General features: G+C 43.6%; 1 protein-coding gene across 3 annotated transcripts in view; it reads right to left on the reverse strand.

Moving 5' to 3' along the window:
• CHKA (choline kinase alpha) overlaps nucleotides 1-12,798 on the reverse strand; it is a 52,606-nt gene that overhangs the window by 23,900 nt on the left and 15,908 nt on the right. Inside the window, exons 2-4 of one of the 3 annotated variants that reach the window (XM_070488288.1) lie at nucleotides 11,710-11,821; nucleotides 1,899-1,928; nucleotides 794-847 (exon numbers count right to left, since the gene is read on the reverse strand). In XM_070488288.1, the coding sequence (XP_070344389.1) occupies nucleotides 794-847; nucleotides 1,899-1,928; nucleotides 11,710-11,821 (196 nt within the window). The remainder of the gene's footprint in view (nucleotides 1-793; nucleotides 848-1,898; nucleotides 1,929-11,709; nucleotides 11,822-12,798) is intronic. The other 2 variants (XM_044762466.2, XM_070488287.1) reach the window with 2 other exon arrangements.

The following is a 12,798-nucleotide window of genomic DNA, read 5'->3' on the forward strand; positions in this document are numbered from 1 at the left end:
AGCAGGGCGCGTGCAGACCAAGCCCGGAGCGAGAGGGGAACACAGCAGCACTGCCGCTCCTGGATAGTCTCACCTCTTCAGTCTCTATCTCTTGATTATTTTAATAGTTAGTAGACAGTTAGTAAAATCCGTGTGTAGACACGTTTTCTATGTTGTGTGTGTGTACATACATACACACACACACACACACACCCCTTATACACAAACCTGCATACACTGGGCGAGTATGCTCCAAAGTGGTTCACTCCCCAGAGAGAGGAGACCACTGCTCCGGACCCCCCACTTCTGAGCCTCAAGACGGGACATCAGTGCTCTCAACCTCAAGATCTTCTGAATGTACATTTCAGAAAGTGGGCCCTTTGAACTCCAATCTCGTTGTTATTAAAAAGCCTTTCCAATCTGGGCACCGTGCAGAGGAAAAGCTCTCCGACTTGTCCCAGGGAACAGCGGCCACTGAAACAACCGGGCAGGGACAGCCACGAGGCAGCAGCGAAAGCCACATCGCCTCCACATCAGAATATCATGCACAAGCGTGACGCCACCTGCCATCACCTAGCACCCAAATGCTGTTTAGATGGCCCTGAAGACACCGCTGTCAGCTCCCTACGCTCTCAGTAGGAACTGGGACACCCACTGTTCACCGGGTCTGACTCCCGATCTACCAAGAGCCCATGCTCTGCGACAGACAGACCGGACTCTCCGGGGGCAAGGAAGGGGCCTGCCACACCAGAGCCCCAAGGTCGCTAATGCCAGTTGACACTTGTACAGATGCGGAATGGACTCAATTACTTACTTGAAATTCATTTTCTTTCTGAGCTTGTTCGGATCCCTCTTTATTACAGGACCTCTACGAATGAGAAAAAGCAAACACTTCCGGTGAGATGGGGAACACCAAGCAGACACTAACTTTGCAACCACCAAAACAGTCAGGGTTTACAAAACATCACCGATCTTTAAGAAGTGGTTCTCAGCCCACTGATGGCAGCGGTAGCAGTGTGAAGGGCACCCCCAGTGTCCAGCACTAGCACTGACACTTGAGGAGCTACTTCATGTCTGTACGAGAAAAGGGGCGTGCTGCCGAGACCAGAGAGCGGTGCCTCTCACAACCATCCCCGTATACCTTGTCACAATTTCATTGTGCGAGGAAAGCCAATAGAAGTGCTTTTCCTATCAGCCAAATGGTCAGGTTGAGTCTCTCCAATTTAGCTAGATGGTTCTGTCAAGTCAACACTATCCTAAGGACGGCTTTCTTCCTGCCGGAACATGGAGCGCACCCATGCCCGTGCCAGCCATGGGCAACACGAAGCCCCGACAGGGAAGAAAGCCTCTCGCAGGTGGGACTGGGGCAGAGCCTGCAGGCACCAGCTGGCCCCCTTCACAGACTGGCCCTGCGCCTTCCGCCCATCGTGAGCTCAATCGGAATTCCTCCTCCACCAAAGAGAGGACGGTGCGAACTTAATGAGGTCCCTAAACTTATTTCATATAAGCATGTATTAAGGGATACTTTTACAGCACTTTCCTCAACGAAATTGCAAATCACTGGCAACCAGGATTCTAGCATTAACGACTAGATCATTAACTACCAAATCATTAACTACCAAAAGCAACTCTTGGGCTCTGTTCTCTCTTCATGGCACAGACCTTATCTTTTAAAAGCAACCCCCACCCCGAATGCTTTAAAAACCCTCCTACTATCTTTAACCCGGGGGCGGGGAAAAGCAAGGCAGAAACTTAAGTGTCATGTCACAATTTTATACCCAAATACTGCCCCTGGAAATATGTTATTTGTTACAATTAAACTAAGTCTGCTTAAGCCAGACACAGAAGGAAGGCCCATAAAGGAAGCTCTTTAAAAAATTTAAGGTAAAAGATGCTTGAACACCCCAAGAAAAACATACCTTTCCATTCCACAGCTTTATCAAAAATACCTGTACCAAGGGTGGAAAGTGTGGACAGGAAAAAAAATGCCACGTTAAGCAACACCAGCTATGCTAGCACCGTTCAACAAACCCAGTGATTTAAAGCGGCCACTCTCATCCATCACACACACGGAAATGACATTCCACAGACGTTTTAATGCGTGTTTTGTATAAACAGCATATGTTCTAGCTTACTCAATACAAAGATAAACAAAATAAACATCCACGTTCATAAACTATCTGCAAAAGGCTTGCACTTAGACATATTCAGTAATATCTTTAACATACAGTTAAGTACATTTTGTACAAAGTACAGAAAGTATAAATGGGGGGTATATCATATTTTCGTTGGTGTCATCTGCATTTCTCTGATGAAAAGATGCTACAGGTTAAATCCCGTTACAATGAAAGCTACAAAAATCAAAATACTACAAAAACCCTTTCAGACCCTTGCTGATGGTTTGACATATATGATATGACAAACCCCATTATCATAAAGAGGGAGCTTCACTCCATCTTTTTTTTTCCCCCTGAGGAAGATTAGCCCTGCGCTAAGATCTGTTGCCAATCTTCCTCTTTTTTTGCTGAGGACGATTAGCCCTGAGCTAACATCTGTGCCAATCTTCCTCCACTTTATATGTGGGTCGCCACCACAGCATGGCTGACAAGTGGTGTAGGTCCACACCCAGGATCCGAACCTGCGAACCTGGGCTGCCGAAGCAGGGCATGCCATACTTAACCACTACACCACGGGGCCAGTCCCTAAACTCACACTTTAGTTGTCTCCTCTCCCCAGTGGCCCACAAGTTCCTAATGAATAGGATCCATCTTTTATTTATTGTTAGTATCCGTCCAAAGTACCAAGCAGATGCTGGTGCTCACCATACTTTCTGGACGGCACGAAAAATGAACACCGTCGCTGTGAAGTCAAGGCAGGCCAGCTCAGGGAGCAAGTGAGGGGGCCAGAGCCGAGTGGCCATGGCAAACTCACATCCTCGACCCTGGCAGTGGGAAGACCGGCTACGGTGTTCATTAGAATGCTGAGTGGGGCTGAAACATCCCCCAAACATCAAAGCTTTCTTGTGTTTTTTTCTCCCTGAGGAAAGTTAAGAACAAAAAAAGTTCTATAATCTGATATATTGCATACTGATACTTTGTAGGAAAAGCTTTAAGACAAATAAGGAATTTGGATATCCTACTGAAATCTGTTGTAACGGGATTTGACCTGTACAAGATTCTAAATGACTATGGTTATTCCTATGCTGTTATTACTCCCACTGTATCTTCTTAGGGAGATACAGTTAATGGGTTATTTAGCCAACAGAAGTCCCTTTCCCTCATCCAATGGTGTTCTCAAAAGCAAGTCAATTCGTCCAAAGTTAGAGATTGGCTTAGTTCCCAAGGCCATTCCTTTTGAACATATTAGCACCATTAAGTGGGAATGGATTCCATTAGTAATTTGCCCACCCCTGCCCACTCCGTTCCACCCCCAAATAAATGCATTACTGATCCCATGAGAGCACCACCATGAAGGCAAGATGGACTTCTGCCACAGTCAGCCCTCTGTTCTGTTTCCTCAGTACAGAATGTTCAGGTGCCCTCAATCCTGTCAACAAGAAGAGGAACTCCAGGAAATCTCGAAGCAAGAAGACGTCAAGAAAAGGCGAGAGAAGAGGCCTCCCTGTGGTGAGCCAAGAGGACAGGGACTCGTACTGCCAAGAAAGAGGCTAGAGAACGTTCTAGTCCAGGAAGACAGGAAATAAAATATATCTTGGAATCTGTGGGATCTTACTTCAGAGGCACATATTTATTCAAAGCAGACATTAAACTATATCGTGCAAATACTTAACATGACTCCAAATTTTTCGTCAACTAACTTGCATATTAATGAAAATTAACTTTCTTAAGTTATAAAACAAAACTTTTTACATTTATTTGAAATTTGAACACTTGTTATTTAGTATTAAATAATTATTAGAAATTTTTGATGTAAACGTTATCGTGGCTGTGTTTTTTTAAAATCACCTTCTGCAGACACAGATTGAAACATTCATGGAACAAATACCATGAAGTCTGGAATTTACTTTGGAACAACCCTGGCGAATGAGGAGAGTGAAGGGGAAAGAAGACTGGTCAGAGGAGAGGCGGGTTCTGGGCCCTGGGCTCATTACACCCTTCTCCTCCACCTCTGTAACAGCTCAAACTCTCCATCAGACAACAGGTTCTAAAATAAACTGAAATCTCAACACCCAAGAAGAATGCATCAAACATGCTTAAGGAGACACCCAACTCTATGAATATGTTAGTTTTCAAAATGTTCTATTTCACGCTTTGAAAAGAAAATAAAAATCAAAAGGCAGTAAGACAACTTTAGGGGCTAAGATGAGCAAAATGCACTTGAGTGAACGGGGTCCTATACAAGATCCGCTAAGGCAGAGCCACCCGCGAGACGGGCCGGGAAAAGCCAGGAGTCAGCTACAAAGAATGACGTCATCAAGAGCCTAATTGATTGGAAAGGCTAATTAAGAAATCAAACCGCCATCAATTACAGAAAATGTTATAATAAAGAAGTAACCACTACGTTAAATATAATGGCGGCTACAGAAATAAAAAGATACAAATAAGAGGGTTTTACAGAAACATGGAGGACATTGTCTTTCCACCAGCCCTTCCCCACCAAAAAAGAACTCACTGGATCATTCAGCTGTTGTCTCTTTTAAAGGCTCTATGAAGAGTAAGTTGATTGTGGCCTTTTAAAAGCACTTTGGGATCCATAGTGAGTGATTAAGAAAGAACAACCCAAATGCTGCCTAGACAACTCACAGGGCATGTAAGCTTTGGTCCAGGAAGGCCTCCAACTCTCCACTAACCTGGAACTGTCCTCATGAGCCGAGTCCCGAGCAAGTCCCAGACCACCCGCACTCGCCCAAGAATAACGCTGTGCCGCCCTACTCGAATGCTCAGTCCCCGGGAGACTCACAGGCCCAGGGGTGACACAGGCTTCCTTGCCGGGTAGTCTGTGACTCTGAAGACTTCTAAGATCCACCCTGGTCATCTGACCACTCTCGACTCTCCAGGAGACAGACGATGCTCAACACAGGGTGGCACCTGTCACCATCCCTTGTCATCACGAGACCCTGTTCCATCGCTCAGGTAAGCTGGCCCGGGAAAGTGCGAGAATCACGACTCCACAGAGCGTACAGTAGTCATGCAGCTCTTTCCACTAACATCCGGAAGTTCATTCTCTTTTCAACGTCATCACAGACCCTAACTCTCCTTCTCCCTGATTTCTGTGAAACCATTCTGTATTTATTGCTTGTATGGTATCTTGTAGTATTTTCTGAAAATATTCTGCAGAGACCACAAGGCAATGATTTAAAGCACAGCTTATGTGATTATCTAATGAGCACGTACGAATTACAAGAATTTAAACAAATGATTTCTAACACTTTATGGTAGTGTCCAGAGTATCTTCAACTATCCCAAGGAACATTCTAGAACAATTTGATCTTTTTGAACTTTGCCAAGATCAAATGGCTTGATGAACATGAACAAGAGACTTGAACTTCTAAAAGGCTCTAGGTAGACAAATCGGCAGAAAGACAGGCGAGTGGAAGGCCAGGTAAAGGCTGCTCCTGTCAGGACCTTCTCAAACTCCATGTTGGCGCCAGGGGCACCTGCTTCCGCGAGACTCTCAGGGCGAAGCAAGGACAGCACAAGCACCCAGGGGCTGACTCGCAAGCAACGTGTCTCCAGGAAGCGAGCCCTGGCTCGTCCCGCCTGTGTAGGCTGACACACGGAATCAGGACTACCGAAGTTCACAGAGGTCTCAGGGACGGCCAGGACACGAAAAAGGATGCCACTCGATAAGGACGAAGAAGAAAGTGTTTCTAACTCTGACCACAATGCCAATATAGCACGGTGTTTTCCTAACGCTGAAAGCAGAATGAAGGAAGGAAAAGCGAAATAGTTCAATTAGATTTTCAGGTTGAGGCCCATAAATTTTTTAAATTACTAAATGTTTGTCATTTTCTACTGAGGAAACAGAAGGAAGGGATCTGATTTGTCTTGGACAAAAAAAAAAAAAACAAAACAGCAAAAAAAGCCCCCCAAAACAAAGTGATATATATTCAATATATAACATTGTGAAATCTCATTTACTGTACCTCTGTAAGCGCAGCACAAACCGTAGCTGGTGCTACTTAACAAAAGCATTACAAGTTTCTTTTTAAAAAGCATTTCTTGAAACCAAGAACAAAACGAAGGACATTAAAGCTGTAGAGAATGCTCCAGCTTCAGAGACTCATACTATACCGTGAATCGTGTCTGTCACCTGGAAACCAGGGTGCTCCAGGCACGATCGCATGGACAAGCCTGCAGCAGAGAACACATGCACAGACAGCTAAAGTGGCACATTGCCCCCATCGCCCTTCACGCCTCCCAACGCACAGACATTCCTTCCCAAGAGGGGTGGGCTGTGGCCACACCAGCGTTCAAGGACCAGAAATCTGTACTGGCTTCATGCTGTAAATCCCAAACATTTAAGACCAGCAAGACAAAGACACTTTGCATATGTCAAAATTAGACACAGTAGTCTGTGGTTTACTTAGTTACCAAAAGAAGGCACCAAAGCAGGTATGGAAGGACTATAGAGAGTAATTTGGCCACTATCACTGGAGAGTATTAACTGAAGAAATACTAGCTTAGAGCAAAGGGGAACACGCAATACTGGGAAAATGTTTTACTTCTGAGAAGGAAGTTTTGACTACCTTAGAAAATAGACATGATTATATCATACTCAGCATACCAGGGGATATTTTTTAAAGCAGAGTAGACAAAACAACTTGAACTCAGGAGGACCCTAATACAGTGAGAAAAAACACAGAATTCAGTGCTCAGTTACCAGGGACACGCGCTCACGGTCTCTGGGGACAAAGCAGGGCTCTTCGTGAGCGAGCAGGCCTACTGTCTGCACAGTCAGTGTGACCTTGTTCCAGAAAGAAATGATTGTCAGCAGCCCATAGCTGAATATTAACTATCTATGGGCTGTTCCGTATTTTATATTATAGTGTGGCTTAATTTCTAATTAAACTGGGGTTAAGAGAAAACAAGGAAGAGACGTTTTGTTTTCTCAATTCAAAAAAGACCGTGTCCCCAATTTTCCTCTTTTGAATCACTAACACATATCTGCGTTGTGCCTTGATGCCTTTAATTTTATTACGATTAGTACTCAAACAAGCACTAATATTAGCCTTCTATTACTCGAAAAACAAAACATTTTCCAGGACAACACTCGAGTGATCGTTGATGTGTACGATAAACGTTCATGCCTGTGAGACGGTTCAAAACAGTGAGGCCAGACCTCTCCATTCATGCACAGAAGGGCCCGGCCAACACGGAGCGCCGTTCTGACGGAGGAAGGGACAAAGCGCTCCTCTGACACTCCTGCCAACTGGCACAGGTTACACCGAGTGAACAATACGTACTGACACTGTGTCTTCCTCAATTCATGATAAATAAGCAAACTGGTTATTTGTAATCAGCCAAACTTGCTTCTTTGAAAAGGCTGCTACCGGACGCGGCCGACCTCATGCGCTTCCCAGTATCAGAAAGGAAAAAAATCAGGTTACATTTACAGCTAATTTTATCGTTTCAAGCTTGCTTCCAACAATTACATCTCTTTCCACAATGGCAAAGGCTCAACGAGGACTTCTCAAAACGTCTCTTCAACTCTCCTACTTCAGTTAGGGGCACTTTTAGAGTTGAATTTGGTTTTCCTTGTCTATGCAGCTAAGGAAAATAACCTCCTCGTTAAAACGAAAGCTAGCCTGTGTGAAAGACACTAAATTACACTTTTTTTATGTAATAATTTCCTAGAAATACTGAACAGCTGTTTTTCAATGCTGTGTGTGTGTTATCTTGCTCATGTTCTCAAAAGGACCCATTCTTCCCCAGCACAGGGCTTTTCATAAGCCCTCTAAAGTTAACACGAATCCTAAGTAAACCTCCAGGACACAGTGAGGAGGTGTGCTTATGGCTCATCGTAGAGAAACAGGGGCTGGAAGCGCAGCTGTTCGTGAGAGAGACACTGGGGGCCTCCACCCAGTCAGGAGGTTTTCCCCGGCTTTCTGTACCTCACCCTTAGTGAGCTGCACCAAACGGCAGTCATTTCACTGCCACCAAGGACATAAGGAAGTCAGACGTCTCACAACATCAAGATGGAGAAAGTTGAGACGCTTCTAAGTATTTGAAACCAAGTCACTTGCAAATGCCTGTCAATCAAAGGAATGTTGCTACTTAGTCTTTGAGTCTCACAGAGGTAAAAAATTCAACTAACACTTTTCAAAGAAGGAGAACGATTCTAACCCACCTCGAAGGATGCTACACCTGCCTGTGTTTACACAGCCAACCTAGAGGATACCGGCTACATCTGTATAAAGGCACATACGTGCAGAGGGACGTGTGCGCTTTCCTCCCAAACAGAATAAAAAGAAGGAAAGCATGCCATTTGAATGGCACTATATTTAATTCTGTCTTTAATCCACCCATTTATGAAAGTACTGTGATTTATGATTTGGGCTCCATATTTGTTCAGCCACATCTCTTAATTCATACAAATCCTGACAAGCTACTATCAATTCTGGCAGTTGTTTTTGTTTCGCTGGGAACAAAAGCCTCGTTGTACATCATAAACGTCCCTCTTTTCATTATAGGTCAGATTCAGAGAGCTGATCGTAAACCAGCAATACGATGGCACCTGTGCCCCAGCAAAAAAATAACAGGTATTTCCAAACTGAGTTGAAATTATTTGAAAAGGAACTTAAATTGACAGTAAGATCCTTGGCACAGTGCTGTGACAGCTCAACTTTTTTTTTTTTTTTTTTTGAAGATTTTATTTTTTCCTTTTTCTCCCCAAAGCCTCCCGGTACATAGTTGTGTATTCTTCGTTGTGGGTCCTTCTAGTTGTGGCATGTGGGATGCTGCCTCAGCGTGGTCTGATGAGCAGTGCCATGTCCGCGCCCAGGATTCGAACTAACGAAACACTGTGCCGCCTGCAGCGGAGCGCGCGAACTTAACCGCTCCGCCACGGGGCCAGCCCCGACAGCTCAACTTTTAAAGCACAGAGCAACCACCGCCTGGCTCCCCTCTACAGGCCCCGGCATCTCTGCCCCTACCTCCCTTCTCTCTCACGGCAGCCACCTTTCAGTCCCCGAATCTGGGTCCCCTCCTCATGTTGTCAATGTGTTCACAGTGACCAACAGTCTGCAATGGCCGTCAATGTCTGAAATTGGAACTGGCAACAAGCGCTCCTACTAAACCCTGAAAAACTTGGGAACCAAAAATATTTAAATTTTGGGCCAAAATATTTCAATGTACATATTAGATTTAATACTTAAAGGTATTTAGATTTTAGGTTTTTAGTATTATTGAGTTCAAACGTCAACCAAAAAAGTATACTTGAACTAAAGATTCAACCGAGTAAATATATTGAAAATATAGATTCCCACCTCTGAAACAAAGGAACAGCTTTTTTCCAACAAAAATATGTTTATTGTCTAACAAATCAACTGTGGAATTGTCAGACACTTGCGCATCACCCGTCTAGCCAGCTGCTCATCCCCTTTCTATCCACCACGCTTCCAAACACAGCTTCTACCTTTCATCAGCAGACGTAGTTTCAGGAATGGAAACTAACGTTTGCCTAATAAAAATATGATCAGGAAGCTAAATGTAGTGTGTCCCCCTACAAATTAGAATTGTATGTGAAACATACGCCATTCTATTAGTCTGGTAAGAGTTCATTCCATTTTAAATGGCTTCAGGTATTCCGCTACTTAATTTTCTGAGTTACCCAACAGTCTTTTTTATTCTTTCTTAAAAATAAATAGGGACACAGAATTCTGTTAAAACAAATTCTATACCCAGACATTTCTATTACACTTAAGTACTGTCAGGTAATAATTCTGGACTGCTAAAATTGAAAAAAGGACAAAATATTAACTACGTATAGTGGGTCTTTCTTCGGGGAGAAGATAACGACTAAGTCACAGGCTGTCTTGTAGCTGGCTTTTACTAATTTACCTGCCCAGGAACACTGCACACTCTAGAGCTGTGCTGTCCAATGTGGGAACCACCACTACATGGGACTGTTTCAATTAAAATTAAATAAAATTTAAAATTCCGTGCCTCGTTGCCCTTGCCGCATTTCAAGCATTCGACAGTCCCGTGTGGCTGGCGACCAGCATCCTGGAGAGCGCAGATCCGGAGCACCGCCCTCGCCTCGCTCATCGCACTGCGGCTCTAGAGGGAGCACAGGGCCTGACAGCCAGCTTACTCCAGTGCCTGGAGGAGCACACAGGGCACGTTTAAAACGCTCCTATTTAAGTTAGAAATAGAAACGAAAGCCTCATAAATCAGATTCAAACAAGAGTCTGATATCACATGAAATTCCAGCAGCTGGTTATTAAAGTATTTAAAAAGTACCGCTTAAATGAAAGCACACAAAATAAATGAACAGAAGTGGGATTTGATTGTTAAAGAATGTCAAAGGCCTCAAAAAAAAAAAACAAATGCTAAAGTCTGAATTCATCAAAAGTGCCGAAAAGACACTAATTGGGTATTTCAAAAACGGTGCTTTGAAACTGCAACTTGGTTTTTAAATAGAGAAACCAAACTGCATGGTGAACACAAGAACTTTTGCCCCTTGAGTATTACCAGGAAGGGCTCAGGGTCGGGTGGAAGGCAGCTATGTGTACCTAACGACAAAGGGGCCTCAGGTTCCCTCAGTAAAGTGCACACGACCTCGAACACGCTAACTTGTTGCCGACACTTTCAGATCCTGACCACTTTCACAACTCGACAGGCCAAGGGAAAACTACTCAGTCAAAGGTTCCGTCACATTAGGACAACCTTCTAATGAATTAACATATAGGGTGCCAATTTTAACTTTGATATTTCTAAACACAGAATTGAACTCTCCTAGCTATGGACATGACCTGCCTCTTAGATCAAGCTGAAACAGACTAGCCTTTAAAAAACTGAAGTCAGAAAACTATCCTTTATTTCGTGAAGATAAAAAGGGGCCCTTCCATAGAAGATTTAAACGGTATCAACATTCTACCACAGAAATATATTGACCAAACATTTCTATGTGTGGGCAGTAAAACATGGTATAAATAGTAAAAAAAAATAAAAATAAAAAAATCTAGACATTTAGGATATTCTATAAGTGGTTAAGACAATTCAACAAGACACTTTAATTGAAAATTAGATTCAATTATTTAAGTAATATAAAAATTTAGAAAGATTATAAATCTAACAAATTCAGTTTTAAAGAAATCTTACCAGGAGGGAATTAATAAATTCAGTTTCACTGAAATTGCACTTTGTCCACTGAGACTAGCCTGCAACTTTTTGTTGATCATGCTATAAAAATAATACCTTCTCCGCGTTAGAATTTTACAACCTAAGTCTGAGCTGAAAATTTCAATGTGTGGATAATCTGAGCATCATCAAGTACTATCAAAGATTTAACCAACATTATACTTTCTCTGGATATAAAGCTAAGAATATTTGTACTAGTTTACTGAGAAATAATAAGTAAAAACAGGAATTCACTTAGAACATAAACAAAAAACCAAGTTGTGCAGCCCAATTAAAACAAAAGCAATAGATTAAATAGCTTTAATAACACCGCTAAAGTATTTAAAATCTCTTCCCAGGTAATTCAGGAAAGAGGATTAAAAGTGCCAACAGGTCCCTCCCATCCCCAAGCAGCCTACGAACTCACCATCTTTAGGATCGCGCCGTACAGCCGCAGGAGCACTTTCCGAGGCTCGTCACCAATGGTGGCCAGAGTGTCGGGTAGGGAGCACTGGAAAAGCATGTTACTGAGGCCACCTCTGTCGGAAATAAGAGGACAGTGAGCACCTGTTTTGCAAGTAAGTGAATCACTCTTTCCGGATAACTGTGGATGAGAAGTCAGGACGCCACAAGACCTGTTGGAGTCTGTGTCTTCATCTATTCTCGTAGGAGACTACTTGCAACAGAAATGATTAACTCCACAGCTTTCAGATCAATGCCAGGAGTCACATTAAAAACAGGCAAGTTACCAATCTGTCCTAGATTGGTGTTGGGGGAGAGGTCTTTAAATTGCATGTGTGCATCTGCGCGTGGCGTCTGCCCCAGAGAATGACAGGGACCCAGGAGAGCTCTGTGCAGCACAGTGAATGGGGGAAAATCCCTTTAAACCCAGTTCTTCTATGATCCAAAATTTCCACTATTTTCCCATAATTACCAGGTTAAAATCCTGGAGCGATACCTAAACCCCCTCCTCCAGGACTTTCCACTTGAAATACAGTTCCAAAATCCACCCCTTCCACGCCAACGTAGTAAACATTTCTCAACCGATTTTGACAAGCAGCCTTTTCAAAAACCTTGCAACATTAACCAGTTCTTGGAGCTTTCGGAGGAAATGACAGACCTTCCACTCTGACTACCAAAGACGAGCCAGAAGTTACAGAGGTCACTTAAACAGGAAAGAAATAGCCTTGGGGCCAAGTCGCCTGCCTGGGTTGGAAATGATCAGGTACAGAGGAAGGTGAGTTCATGCAGGGACTGGAGTTCAGTGAAGGAGCACGCTATCCTACACAAGGAGGAACGACGGACAAGAGGCTCATCTGTAGCAGACTTCAGAGTCCCTAAATCCTGTCCTCATCTAGTCAATAAATCTTAAGGAACTATTACATAAGCAAAGCACGACGCCGGAAGCTACGGTAACCCAAAACTGAAGTATGCTCTGGCCCCAGCCTTCGAGAAACTTCCGCTGTAATGAAGACAGCAGACATCAGCTTTCTAGCATGAAGTTCCCCAGTCACAG

This window comes from Equus asinus, chromosome 17, assembly GCF_041296235.1.
Source record: "Equus asinus isolate D_3611 breed Donkey chromosome 17, EquAss-T2T_v2, whole genome shotgun sequence".
Lineage (NCBI taxonomy): Eukaryota > Metazoa > Chordata > Mammalia > Perissodactyla > Equidae > Equus > Equus asinus.